This window comes from Micromys minutus (assembly GCF_963924665.1).
Source record: "Micromys minutus genome assembly, chromosome: 1".
Lineage (NCBI taxonomy): Eukaryota > Metazoa > Chordata > Mammalia > Rodentia > Muridae > Micromys > Micromys minutus.
The window spans coordinates 46,186,955-46,201,900 of record NC_137969.1 but is presented as its reverse complement, the minus strand read 5'-3'; the positions used below and the strand labels follow the sequence as shown (position 1 = coordinate 46,201,900).

Here is a 14,946-nt window from a genome sequence, read left to right as displayed (position 1 = left end):
GGTATACAGTGTGACCCAGTCTTAAAAATATTTGTTTTGTTTTATAAGTATCTGTTACTTGCAAAAAAAAATCCTTAACACACTTAGACAAATTTCATAAATAATGTTAAATTCTACAGGCACAAGACTGGTTTTGTCACTAAAAACTAAAATGTAAATGATCTAAAAGAAATGCAGGGACAAAAATGGAGCAGAGAATGAAGGAAAGGCTGTCCATGAACAGCCCAACTTAGAATTCATCCCATGGGCAGGCATCAAACCCTGACACCATTCCTGATGCTATGTTGTAGTTTGTAGACTGAAGCCTAGCATGCCTGTCCTCTGAGAGGTTCTACCAGCAGCTGACTGAGACAAATGCAGATATTTACAACCAACCACTGGACTAAGGTCAGGACTCACATGGAAGTGTTGGGGGAAAGACTGAAGGAAATGGACACCCCCCAGTTAGACCAACAATGCCAACTAACCTGGACCCCAGAGACTTAGTTCCCAGAGACTAATCCACCAACCAAAGAGCATACATGGGTTGTTCTAAGGCCCCTGGTACATATGTAGCCGAGGACTGACTGCCTTGTCTGGCCCTAGTGGAAGAGGATGCACCTAATCCTGTAGAGATTTGATGCCCCAGAGAAGGGGGATGTGTGGGGGTTGCAGTTGGGGGGCACACTCTCAGAGGCAAAGTGAAGGGGAGAACAGGGTAAAGAACTCTGGGAGTGGGATATATGTGTGTGTCAATACTTGGTTTGTAAATAAATAAAATAATCTATTTTTAGAAGTAAAAAATGGGCTGAAAAGATGGCTCAGTGGTTAAGAGCACTGACTGCTTTTCCAGAGGTCCTGAGTTCAATTCCCAGCAACAACATGGTGGCTCACAACCATCTGTAATGGGATCTGATGCCCTTTTCTGACGTGTCTGAAGGCAGCCACAGTGTACTTACATACATAAAATAAAAATGTTTTTAAAGTAAAAATTAAAATTTAAATGAAGGTGAAATTTAAGGATTTATTTAACTTATATCTGACCATTCATTTGGGGGAAGAGGGGGTTAATTGTAGTTTGCAATATCATTTTTCTGTATTCCTCTAAGAGACTCCAATCACAAGCTGGACATGGTCAAGGATAGCCCTGTACTAAGGAAGTAATGAAGAGCAGACCTCTTGAGTCAGAGAGCAGTCCAGTCTACAGTGGCAGGTCTCAAGCAGCCCAGGCTGGCCTCAAACTCATCATGTAGTCAGCAATGATCTTGACGGAGGTCTTGATCTTTCTGCATCACCCCCAGTGTATGTCCCAGAATGGTGCCAACACCACTTCTACTCTGCTAACTGGATAGTCTCTTTAATGTCTATAAACATGTGTGCCTGTTTGCTCTTTTTTTCTCCTGTGGTTTGAACCATTCTAGTTTACTTTTGTGAAAGGAAATATATTAAAAAAATGAAAATAAAAGAACAAAGAGATGTGGTATTCAGAAATATGAGGGATAATGGTTTTGGTTTTTGTCGACGGATTCCTATGTAGCCAAAGCAGGTAGGGAACACCCAATTCTCTTGGTGTAACAGTTTTAGCACAAGCACAGGCACAAGCGACCCTGTGTTTTGTTCAGTTGCCCATATAAAAACCAGCAAAACCTTTTCTTCCAATTTGGCAACCCAATGCACATTTTGAGACTATCTTACTCATAGTAATCTATGGATTATCTAAATTCAAGGCTCAAAGGAGTAAGATTATCAGTTTAAACTTATCCCTCTCCACCTTTTCCTCAGAGAGTCATAGAAATCAGAACTTGGTATTACCAATGCTCCTCACCGCTACATTAGTCTAAGTTTTGTTTTCTTAAGTCCTTTCTCAGGTGCCTTTTTAAGGAAACAGTGTGTCAGCTAGAAGAAGAATTAATGTCAAACTCTGGGGTATAATTTCCACATGTGATAGGATACCATTGTTCTAAAGTCTCTATCTAACTTCCTAAGAGGATATCCAGCTTTTCACATTCGCCAGGAATGGACATTAAGAGTTTTTTGCTCTATGCTTTGGTTTGGATCCAGTGCTCTCCTAACAGCCAGTCATTGGCTACTTAAATTTAGTTTCACTGGAATTTGGTCACATTTCAAAATTTTAAGCACACATGGCTAGTAACTAGAATCCTGTGGTGATACAGAAAAGCTGAAAAGATGGGCATCACTGTAGAACCCTCCAGAATACAGTGTGGACACAAGAAACTAAACAATGCAGACCCAACAGTGCTTCATGGTTACTTAGAAGAGTGATGGTGAACATAAAAAAAAATCATGAAAGTTGACTTGGCATGTGACTGTCAAGTGTTCTCCTTTCTCTCACTTTTACTTAGTTATGCTTGTCTTCATAGACAGTTTCCCTATGTAGCCCAGATAGGTCTTAAATTCATGGCCATCTTCCTGCCACAGCCTCCTGAGTGCTGAGCTGACAGGTGTGAGAATTCAGACGTAAGCAATCACATCAAACTACCTGTACCCACTTCTAATTTCCATGCAAGTATATATTTGTGTTGATAAAAGAGACAGTCAAAAATGGTATACCACTTATTACTTGTTCAAAGTTGTCCAAGTATCAAGAACAGCTCTCTTCACATACTTTGTTATAAATTACATCAAGACAATTACCTGGAAGTTGTTCAAAGGCCACCGTCTTTGAAAATACCTCTTATCTGAGCACAAAGGCTCCTGATCGTTGCTATTGCTAAATTTTCAGACATGTACCAAGTGCTACAACCTAGATGCACAATTCTGGAACAGCTAATCTGCAGACGTCCTCCTTACTGCCCCACATCGTGGCATCAGCCGTAAGTACGTAGGTATAATAATCACCTAATGAGATGGGTAGAAGGAACAGCCTTCAAAATTGAAGATGCTCTAATCACTTACCAATAAGATGACTTTTCTGAAGAGGAGTTATCCCTGACAGCTGTGACCATTTCATTCTTCCTGGATAATGAAATCTATGACTGGTTCACATCTTTTGCCCTACCTGGAATGGCCAAAATCTTTTCCATAGGAAAGAGGGAGCTGTGCTAAGCTGGAGCACAAGGGGCTTGTGGGGCACAGTAATAGCCTATTCTTTGATCTAAGAGGGTAGTTTTCTAGGTTTCATTCTCCACACTCTAAAATGAAATTATAAAGACCAGAGAGAGAAATCTGGCCCATCCTTGATAAAATTAGAAGGCAGAACATATAGAAGCTCAGAACTTATAGGTGCTGTTCTTGAAGAGAGACATTAGACATTTTTCTCCCCTAATTCACTGAAGTATGTTTTCTAGTGATTATATGGTTCCTTTCAAATTTGTCTTCTTTTATGAGACTTACCTCCTAGTTACTCAAATGTGCACCTCCGCTTCATGCTCCCAAGCCCACTCAACTTTTGTGGCACCACCAGCTCCAAAGAATAGCTGGTACTAAAGATCTCAACTCACCCTGCGATAAGGGCCAGGGAAGTCTGTGTCTAGGCTTTCCCCCAAGCAAGCCAGGTTATTTTGGAATTCTGCTGTGAATATGGTGAACTCAGGCTACTGAGTACAAAGTGCTGACTAGCCCTGCTCCACACTCCTGTATAGACCAGTGGAAACTTGGGGCAGAACTATTCAATGGAAACCAGTAAGTTGGTATTAATAAAAGTTAAAATATTCCCAAGAACGCTAATTAATATTTTTAAACATTCACTTTAAAAAAGAAAAAAAATCATAAAGGGATTGTCATGTATTTTTCCCCTTTCTGAATGGCTAGGGGCTTAAAATAATTCAGTGGAGTTTACTGCTCATCTGTTATACTTACTCAGCTTAACTAATGTTTCAGTAAATTTTTCACAGTTGATTGCAACTCGGCATAATAGATGGATGAACTGATGATAAGAAAAGAAGTAGTCTAGCAGCATACGATCATAAACGTCATCTTTGCCCTGAAGGTTAAAGATGATAAAATGGTTGCACTTAAATTGTATAATAAAGAGCATATTTTGTGCAAATGTAATAAGACTAAGTAAAAAGCTAATTAAATCTTTAACTTCTATAAGAATCTAGTTTTAAATTCCAATTTTCTAGTGGTATTAAGATCAAATTCCCTAGGTTTATTTCAGTGTGCAGATGCCACCGGCTGTAATCCCATCACTTCTACAGACTCCACAGAGTAACAGCACGAGACTTTCGCAAGGCTATAAACATATCAGCAAGGAGATGAGTTATATTTGATTTTTGAAAGATTTGAAGGTATTACTATAAGGGTAACTATAATATTAATTATTTTTAATATTTTATCATAGGAGAATTGTTCAAATATACTTAAGATTCAAAAATAATAGGCAAGAGATGAAGGTGTGGGTAAAGAAAGCTAAAGTGGAAAAAAAGTTTTTTTTAAAAAAATGTTAAAACTAAGGTAAATTATCCTATGTTAACATAGCTTGTCTCAATAATTTAGAATTGGTACGATTTTAGAATAAGCATTAGAGAACAGAAGCCAGATGATCAATCTATCAATCAGTGACATTATGGGTAGTTAATAAGAATCTGACTGTAGGGAAAGTAAACGAGGTCTTAATTATATGGCCAAATCGAAAACATCTCAAGTACCTAACTAAACTCTGTAGATTTAAATGCAGGGCATGGCTACAATTTAGCCTATTAACAAACTAAGGTTTACTATTAAGCTATATTTTTAGAAGAAGAAAAAAAATCTTAACAACTAGTGCTTACTGTTGATTTTGCAAATACCAATCAACATTTGAGAGCACTTAAAGGAAAAAGTCCAAATGAATCTAATATTAGCCTTCATAAAACGTTCACATAAATCTAACAGACTTAACCGCCAGGGGGAAACCTCAGATTACCTTGTACTACAGAAATGCGATTTTCCTGGCATCCCAACATACCTTACTGGTTTCCACCATTGTGGGCAAGAGGCACATATTGAGCTCAGGGCGCGGAGGCCGAATATTGCTTTTCCCTCCTATTAGCTTGATATTTTCTCGACAAGGGAAATAAGGTCCAAGAGACACTAAGACATTAAAAGTGTACAATAAGAATAAATGGAAAAAATAAATCTCCAAGCTTCAGTGTGCAGAATGATGCATGCCAACCACATTCAAGGATTATGCTGAATAAATACGTACTTGGTATGTTACTGTGATGGTAAGTACAATGGTTGTGTTGTAGGAAGGGAACCAGAGTATGCAGAAAATCATGGGGGCTCAAAAGGACAAGTTCCTTGAGGACATCTGAAAATTAAAACAATTTGAGTATTAAAACACTGAGGTTATAGTCACCTACTGCTTCTGAACTCATAAATCCTGACGAGATTCTAGTGTGGTGAGCACTACACAACGATGGAACTCCCAACACAGGGAGATGCTCTGATGCCCAACTCTGGATCAAGAGCTATGATAAGCACAGCAGAGGCCATTGCTTAAGACAAACATTTACAGCACTATCCCCATCCCCCACTCTCCCTGCTCCCATGTAGACACAGCCCATCAAATAGCAATGTTCCATGATTATTTATATTATAAAGTCCATCACAACACCTTGGGTCTGAGAGACAGCTGATCATCTGCAGCCTACTATTCAAAGCTTGTGATACTGACTGGACTGATTCTCAGCCACTAGCCACATGAGTCAATCTCATAATGGGCAATTAGTGTGTTTCTGCTATTTTAAGAAATTACTAGCAGTTAGTCTAATGCTCACTCACTACTTCAAGAGGTTCCTAAGGTAGTAAAAAAAAACTTCACTCTATTTAAAATGAAGATTTCTTTTAACAGTTAACACATTATCATTCTATAAATAAGTGCTCACAAAGGGGTTATGAATTTAAGGGTCTATAGTTATTGAGAAAAAAATTTGGACAAGTGAAGTATTTAAAGTTTTCAATTAAAAAAATTCAGCAATACAAAAAAGCAATCCCTGCCTCCACCTGGCACCTCCTCTCCACTCTAGTTCCATGTCCAGAGTGAGTCACCATCTGACTTGTATTTCTTCTTTTCTGGCATCCGCCTCCAAGCAGTACTCTCTCAATCTTGTTTTTATGTAGTGAAAAGTGTTTTTAAGGCCAACAATCCAGTGAAAGAACTAACTATATCCTTTACAGGTGACCTTCACTTTGTAAACACTGGATGATTCTACCTTTTTCATGTGGGATCAGAAGATTAGAGTTGCAAGAAGCCTACAGATAACTGAAAGAGACCTCCATACTCAGCACAAGTGTGTCGACACTAGCATATTAACAAAAGACCTGACTTTCTTCGGTCCTGCTTGTCTGTGGGAGTTACAGAGACAAGTATCATCATCTTCCAACACTGTAAATCTAGTATCGCAACCTATATAAACAAAACAAAATAAAACAAAAGGCCAAACAAACAAAAATTATAAATATTGGCCTACAGTTTTTATTTTTCAAGTGACTTACCAATGCAAGCATTTCGTAATTCTGGAGGGCTATAGGAATTAAGAAGGGTTAGAAGTTTATGGGCAAATTCAATTCTCTCCTGCCACTGGATTAATGCCTGCTTCACATCTGCAAATATAAAAGCACATATAAGTGGGCTTTTGAGTAAGCACAGATCCTCATAGTTTTCTTCTTTTGTTGTAATACTAACAAAAGAATTTCAAATTAATTACATACAACACGTTTTGGTGAAAGCTAAGTGATTAACTTCATGAGATTATTAGATGACTACATTAAACCTGCTCTTCCTTTTGGCAGGAGCAGGGTAAGGGTGAAACAAGAAGAGAACGGGTCTTGCTATAGTCCAGGCTGGCTTGGGACTTTCAGTTCTCCTGGGGTCATCCTCATGAGGGTGAGGATTGTAGGTGTGTGCTAAACATGTTACATCGTTTGTTTCTATTGTAAAAAATTACTATTATTTGTGTGTGTGTGTTCACAGCAAGGGTGGAAGAAAACAGGAAGACATGCCACAGTGAATGTGTAAAAAAAAATCAAAGGACAATCAGTAGACCTCGGTCTCTCCTAACTTTTGGTGGGTTTCAGAAATCAGACTTAACTCAATCAGGTTTGGGTGCAAAGCTCCTTTATCCATTAATCCATGTCAATGACATAAAACATGCTTCCTAAAGTACTTGGTATGTGACAACTGGTTTTGTGACAATTACATTCTACTTCTATATTATGACACTATAATTATATTGTGGACATTATGACATTCTATTTATAGTTATATTGTGACAATTTTATTTCACTTTTCTTGTTGAGATGAGGTCATGTGATCTTTCTCAGGTTTGTCTTAAATTCTGAAGCTCTAGGGCTCTTCTGTCTCAGCTTTTCAAGTTACCAAGACTGCAGATATAAGGCAGTGACACATTTCATTGTCTAGAATCATGAAGTTCGGTGCTTACAGACAGGGATAGTAATAAATATTTTACACTTATTTCCACTGACACTAAAAATGACCCAATATGAGCCATAAAGGTTAAAACAAAAAAATCCAACTTGTTGTGTATTGAAGCTTTTCCAATCTCCTAAATCCTGACTCTTATACTATGCTTGCCTATTGTCTTTAAGGAGGTATAAATACAATGATTAAGACCATTCCATTACCCCTTTCCATTATGAGATTGTGATAAACATTCTACACACAATTCTAACTAGCTCAGGAACCTCTGGCTAAGAAACTACAAAGTAATCTTTTCCTAGGCCTCACATTTGAAAAATAAGTCTCTTAAATGGCAGCAAAATGTTAAAAGACCAAAAAGTACACAAGACCAAACCTTTTCTCTGAAGATATGGGCGTGTAGACTTCAAAACCGAAAGAAATATTGACAGAAGCTCTACTAAGTCTCCAGTCACATGGCAAGCTGTAGCTTCGTGATACATCATGTGCAATGTGTTGAAAGACTGAAAGTGATTTAGGAAATAAAAGTTTAATTTCATTTTTACTTTAGACAAAAATCTTTTACATCTTCAGACTCAGATTGTGTGTGTGTGTGTGTGTGTGTGTGTGTGTGTGTGTGTGTGTATGCATACCAAGCAAATGTTACTTGTTTTCTAAGTTGAACTTCCCTGTTTAGCTACTTTGTATGTGTGGTAAGTACATGTGTGTGCTCATGTGTGTGCATATCAGGCATTATCCAAAGTCATTCTCTACCTTTACAAAAAAAAACTTCTTGAAGACATGTTTGTGTCTGTGTGCATGTGTGTCTGTGCACGTGTGGGTGCACATGTTCACCTGGTGTGCTTAGGAAGGGTAGAAGACAACTGGTAGAAAGGGGCTCTCCCCCACAATCCTGCACTTACCTACCTGCCCGCTTTCTTTCTTCCTTGTTTTGTTTTTTGTCTGCTTATTTTTGTTGTTTTGGACAGAGTCTCTCAGACCCAGGAGCTTGCATGCTCAGCTAGACTGGCTAAACAGTAGACGCCAAGGATCTTCTCTTTCTCACCTTCCCAGTGCTGGGGTGAGGAGCATGCTGCCTGTTTTTTTTTTTTTATGCAGTTCTAGGAGTCAGGTCCTTATACATACATAACAACTTCATTGACTGAACCATTTCCTCAGACTCCAGTCTTTTTAAAGTAGAGGTTTTAGTGTAAAAATAATTTAATCATATATTTAAAAAAAATTCCAACTATTGCACTATTTATCCTGTAAACTGGCAGACTAGGAATTTTATGTTTTGTTAACTGCTACATTCTTTTGCCTAGTGCAGTACTTAGCAATGAGTAGACATTTGGACTCAGGAAGTAATCTATTTGAATGTTCCCCACGAACCATTGCAAAAGTCCAAATTTTTTAAAGTGTAGCTTTTTATTCTGTTCCTACTCTATAAATACTATGAACTAACACAAAAACTGAAAACAAAAAACAACAGTGTATCTAAAACCACGCAGTGCTTGCTCTCTGAATGTTTGATTTTATCTCCTCTCCAGCACAAGTCTGAAGAGTACAGTGCACTTTTGGCAGCCTTAAGCCATCCTACCCTTGTGAAGTAAGAACCCAGGGAAGAACTGGCTGCAGGCATCAGTGTTGTGCAACCATCTCAGTGCCTTCTGTCTTTATTCTGCTAAATAAACTCTTGGGAAATTATGTGCATCCTTGATTATAAAACACACAAATTTCATTTTGTATTTACTAAGTAAAATAAACAAACCTAGTTAAATAAACCTAAATATAAAGTGAGTACTAACCCATCTAACTAAAATGTCACAACCTGTGAGGAAGTTCAGCATAAATTCTTTATACACATGAAGTAGGCACTTGTGGGAATGAGATACATTCACAGTAAAAAGCAATTAGTATTTACCTCAGTCATCAGGATTAACCCTCGATTAAACACTACAAGAAGTCTGTCTTCATCAGATTCTAATAGTATTCTGAAGGCACTAGAAGAAGAAGAAAGTCCAGTATGAATAGAGCAGACAAGTTTGGTGACGACAAAACACAGAAGTCAAATTGGCTTAAGCTTCTGGCTTTTCTACCCATATAAAATAAACTGGTTATAGCTGTTGTTTTGAATTTTTAAAGAGATTTTATTATGTATCCTCTATTTTATGGCAATCCTCCTGCATTGACTTCCCAATGTAGAATTACAGGCATGCACAGCATTTCTTAGTAATACAGGATAGAAAGAGCAGCTCAAATCTGAAATCTAAAACGATCTAAATCTCAAGTTTATTACCCAGCAGTTGGCACTCAGTTATGGGACATTTTAGATTTCCACATTAGGATGCCCCCTATAAAGTTTGCAAATTTGCCAAAGTTAAAAAAAAATTCTCTGAAAACACAAACATTTCTACTTTTAAGTACCCTCTGTTAAGGTCTGTATAATAGTAAATTTATACTATATTACAAAAGCATTCTTCAGCTTGGTGAAGAAAGGCTAACATACAGGGAGTATGGGAGAGACACATGAACAAACCTGAAAACCTTAAAGGTCATGAGCACCCTGTGAGGTACTGCTGTGCTCAGAGCTCCCTCTGTGGGGAGACACAGTGCTACTGCAGGGGAACTGCAGACTCTTACTTCCATTGGATGCTTCCTGTCTTTACTTAACAAGCAGCAAACCTCTAGAACTTAAATGGAAAAAGCGGCAAACAATAAACCATATTGAATTGAATGCCAAATATTTAAGAAAGTTCCTTTAAATGGATTTGGCAAAGTGCTTATTTCATTTTGTAGACCACCAAAGATTCAAATACAGAAGCCTTGTGAAAGAGCTAACCTCATCTTCTCTTGGGTTTACTATTACTAGTTCAGTATTCTAAGGAAAGCACACACAAACTGCCCACTGAAGACTCCCCTAGTACTAAATTCTTTTACATCCTCTCAGCACTACAACATGTTGGGCAAATTTAATTTCCATACATAAAGAAGTAAAATGGAATTTGCAGTAGTTACGTTCTAAGTCCTTCAGTCAGTTCTAGAGCTCAGAACAATTTACTGCATAGATGGTTCTATTATTTATGCTAATTCCTATGAAGCCAAATAGATCTGAGAAAAATGGAAGAGAGATTAATATTCAGACGCATCTTAAGATGCAAAAGCTGTTTCCCAAGTCTCTAGAATGGAATTACCCAAATATGAATTGCCATAGATAGGACCTTTAAACTTCAGAAGATTATATACATTAAGGTCCGTTTAAACATTCAGAGATGACAATCACAAATATAAACCAAACCAATAAACCAATAAACAAATAAACAAACAAACAAACAAATAAATATTGTTTAAATTAGGTAAAAATTTCCTTAGTAAAGGAATGTTTCATGATAACCTTGAAAAATTCAAGGATGCAGCTGAGCTGGCAGAGTGCCCCTGGCTCTGATCCCAACACTACAGAAATATGGCACAGTAGCATTAGCCTGTAATCCCAGAACATAGGATTAGTCGGCACGGGGTTCAGAAGTTCAAGGTCAACCTTAGTTACACGTGTATAGTAAAGGCCAACAAAAAGGCTACTTTTAGTTGTAAATAATATAAATTATTTTTCCTTTAATGTCAAAAGGAAAGGTCCCATGCTCTTACTTGGAAAACCAACCAAAAAATGGTCAAAGAGTATCTTTTTCACCTTATTAAAGTAGTCCAACAAGAGCGGCCATCTAAACAACGTAGGTAACAGCTTATGGTTGTTTTCTTAAACTGTTTAATATCCTCCAATTCTTCTTCTCGCATGTCTGGCCTCTGAGCTATAAATAGCTGCATCAAGTTAAACAGTTCTTCCACAGCCTGAAAAGAGGCAAAATACATAAAATGGTGATCTTTTAACCTTTCAACATTTTAGAATGTCTGTTTCCCATTTCTAAATGAATATTCAACAGTCAACTACTAAAATCATAAATTAATCTCACTACTACAGAAACCAGTGATCATAAAGTCAGTAATAAAATCTACTTAAATTTGAACATTACATACTGTCACAAGTGTAGAACCTTCAATATTATTGCATGACATTGTCATCAATAAAGCTCTTATCTCAGAGCCATGTAATCAACTTAACCAAATAAAACATTACATTTTAAACTTATTCAAGATTTTGTACTGGGCAGTACTCAAGACTATCCTGGAGTTTATACAGGCTGTATGTGGCTCTCAAGCCCCATGCTGGACATATCTGTGCGATCATTAAAATTAAAATTCACCAAAATTCATATAGATAAAAGTCTTAATGCTGTTTAAAATACTAGCATTTTAAATTCAAAAGTGCATCTAAATGACAGGCTATACGTACTATCTGTTCCTTTCCTTTATTAAACGAGAAACCATTGGTTTGTTTTAAGAACATTTTTATTGGAGGAGAGAGAGCAGGGTGCATGTAAATGGAAGGCAAAGGACAGCTTTTCAGAGTTGCTTCTTTCCTTCCACTATGTGGATCCCAGGGATAAAACTCAGGTCCTGCATCAGTTTGGGCAAATGGCTTTACCCTCAAAAGCATTTCACTCACTTTGTCTTAAGGATGTTCAACTCTTAAATGAAGCCTCAATTAATGCTGTTTCTAAGACACACTTTGTACCAACATTTAGAACATTATTCTAAATTAACAGTTAGTCATAAAATATAGAAAAAAGTATTTAATAAAGTTATTAGTGTGGCTTTATAAATTAGTTTACTTATATAAATATGAAGTAACAGTTGAGCTCTGACAGTTATTAATGAATTAAAATGAATAGCTTTATTTTTTTAAAAGATTTATTTATTTATTTCATGTATGTGAGTACACTGTAGCTGTTTTCAGACACACCAGAAAAGGGCATCAGATCCTATTACAGATGGTTGTGAGCCACCATGTGGTTGCTGGGAATTGAACTCAGGACCTTTGGAAGAGCAGTCAGTGCTCTTAACCACTGAGCCATCTCTCTAGCCCCATAGCTTTAAATTTTTACAACACAATTTTCATCAAAATTCCTAATAGTTAAGTTCTACCAGATAGGAAGGAGGGAGGGAGAGAGGGAGGGAGGGAGGGAGCGAGGGAGGGAGGGAAGGAGCGAGGGAGGGAGGGAAGAAGGAAAGAGAAAAGGAAGGAAGGAGGGAGAAAAAAAAGAGAGAAGGAAAAAGAGAAGAACTTCTACATCTGACTGAAGTCAAGAAAGAAGAACCAGTTCATAGAGACAGGTATCACGGGAACTAAGTTAAATATCGTTTATGTGAACCAAGGTGGAAGCAACCTACCTAAAACAATACTACCATGCTTCCTTCAGCTTAGGACAGACACTCTAGTCTTTCTTTTTCATTTTCCAGCCTCACATTTCATTTCTAATACTGAATGAATGAACATATTTTCTTGTTTTCATTACAAGCACTCTTTGTCTGAACTGAAAAATATGCTATTCTGTCTGGGTAAGAAATTCTAAATGTACTATATAACTAACAAAAACAGTTTAACCTAATAAAGAACATTTTTCTTATAAAATGAGACTCCATAAAGTGGTCTTGATCTTTTCGGTAGGTATACATTAAAGATGCATTTGCAGAATAATGAAGAATGTGGGTTGGCAGTATTTGCTTAGCATGGCCAAACAAAAGTTAAAACAAGAAAACAATACATGGTATGTGCCACAGGCAACAAATGTTTAGTATCAGCATAAGAAAATATAGTCAGTTACTTTAAAGGTTATATACTGTGATATGAGGGTAAGTAAGAAAGCAAACATTTTAAGTTCTTAGTGGCACTAGGTTTGATCCCAGCATCTACATGGAGCTTGTCATCATCTACAACTCCAGTGCCAGGAAATTCCTCCATTCTCTGGTCTCAGGGGACATCAGGATTAAATGTGTTGAACAGACAAAACAATACACATAAAATAAAATAAATATTTAGAGGGGAAAAAAAGGTTGGGAGGGGGAAATGTAGCTCAGTTGCCAAGAGCATTCCTAGCAGGAACATAAGCCCGGGTTCAATTCCCAGCATGGAAAGACAGAGTAGGTGAATAGATTAAAGATAGAGACTATTCTATACTTTGTAATTTCTTAAATGAAAGAAAATGTATTGCTAACCATATACAGGAAAACATATTAAAAATATAAGCTGTACTTACTCCTGGGTATTGGCTGGCATGTGGTGTGAGATTCTTAAAGGCCCACTGGATGTTCTGATGAGAAGCTAGTTGTCTAGTAAATGCAGGTGATTGCTCACAGCAGAGCCTCAGAATGCCATAGTAGGCAGGCAGCATCCCGCGGTTAAAAAGCACCACATCCTGATCATCATGGTCAGCAAGGATGTAATTGAAGGCAATGTTCTTGGTTACCACTGGGTTTTGAACAATAAGGCGGATATTCTCTGGACAGTCAGCACACACATTGTACCAAAATGAAAGCAAAGCCTGTTTATTGTGATTTGTAGCTATTGCTGGCTCAGAAAGTTTAGGCTGGAAAAGGTTCCACAAATCCATGAAATATGTGGAAAACATCAGCTTCTCAGTTTTGGAAATTAAACAGTAAGTCATAAAGCTAAGATAGGGCACTAGCTTTGTAGTGCCATGAACAGCAGCATCGACATAAAGTTTGGCTCTTGAGAGCAAACCAAGGAGCACGTTGTAGACCTGATGTAGGACTACTGTTGTGTCTGGACTTAGTGGAAGGTCACGGGTTGGGATGTGCAAAGACCTTGTTGACCGGAACATCTGGCGGAATGAATTGCTTGGTATAAGGGACACCAGAAGATAAGCTGCAGCTATAAAATGTAAAACAGAACTGTCAGATCCTGGAATGACTTTAGTAGACTGAAGAGCAGTTATTAAACACAAAACCACTCTTCCCGTTATTAATAAAATAAATAAAAATTAAGGGACATGACATCTTTTAAATATCCTTCTGATTTACCCTCTGTCTAGAAGAAAAATTCCCAAAGGGTAATAGGGGCAGACCTTCCATTTACCACAGCTGTATGTGAGTGGCAACAATAATCACCATGACTGAAAATGCTTTTCCTTTATCTTGGAGACAGACTCTCCTGCTACCCAAGCTAGCTCTGAACTCCCTCCCACTTTTCTCCTCCCAAGCACTGGCTATCAAAACTAATTTTCCAGCCTATTCTCCTCAGTTTTTCCACAATGGAGCATTTTTCCACCTCAGAATTTATTTCTTCTAAAGAAATAGTATAATTTAATAAAGAGAAAAAATTTGAATAAAAAGCCTTACCAAAAGGCACTTGAAACCACTGAATCATCTGTTTTATGTCTTAAGTTAGATATTACATCCTAATAAATTGTTTTGTAATAATTTAAAGATAATGCCATATAACATACATAAGTTATAAAGGTAAAAATATAAACATATAATTACACACACACACACGCCACTGACAGAATATGTAACTTTTGAGAGTCCCATCCCTTTTTGGAGGGAGGTGTGTTGCCATGTGGAGCCCAGGCTGTTTCTAATCTCCCCATGGTATGCCAAGTCCCTGGACTAAAGGCACCATTAGCTAAAAGCCTTTTAAAAGTCTAAGGCAACTCAATCAACAGGAAAACTGTTTCTCAATAAAACTG

General features: G+C 37.5%; 1 protein-coding gene across 3 annotated transcripts in view; it reads right to left on the bottom strand.

Annotated features, from left to right (window-relative positions):
* The window catches only part of USP34 (ubiquitin specific peptidase 34), a 181,468-nt gene that overhangs the window by 9,551 nt on the left and 156,971 nt on the right, over positions 1-14,946 (bottom strand). For 2 of the 3 annotated variants that reach the window (XM_080920351.1, XM_080920353.1), the window contains exons 68-75: positions 13,495-14,129; positions 11,031-11,188; positions 9,267-9,345; positions 7,740-7,866; positions 6,421-6,528; positions 5,129-5,233; positions 4,889-5,013; positions 3,799-3,922 (exon numbers count right to left, since the gene is read on the bottom strand). In XM_080920351.1, coding sequence (XP_080776477.1) covers positions 3,799-3,922; positions 4,889-5,013; positions 5,129-5,233; positions 6,421-6,528; positions 7,740-7,866; positions 9,267-9,345; positions 11,031-11,188; positions 13,495-14,129 — 1,461 coding nt within the window. The remainder of the gene's footprint in view (positions 1-3,798; positions 3,923-4,888; positions 5,014-5,128; positions 5,234-6,420; positions 6,529-7,739; positions 7,867-9,266; positions 9,346-11,030; positions 11,189-13,494; positions 14,130-14,946) is intronic. The other variant, XM_080920352.1, reaches the window with a different exon arrangement.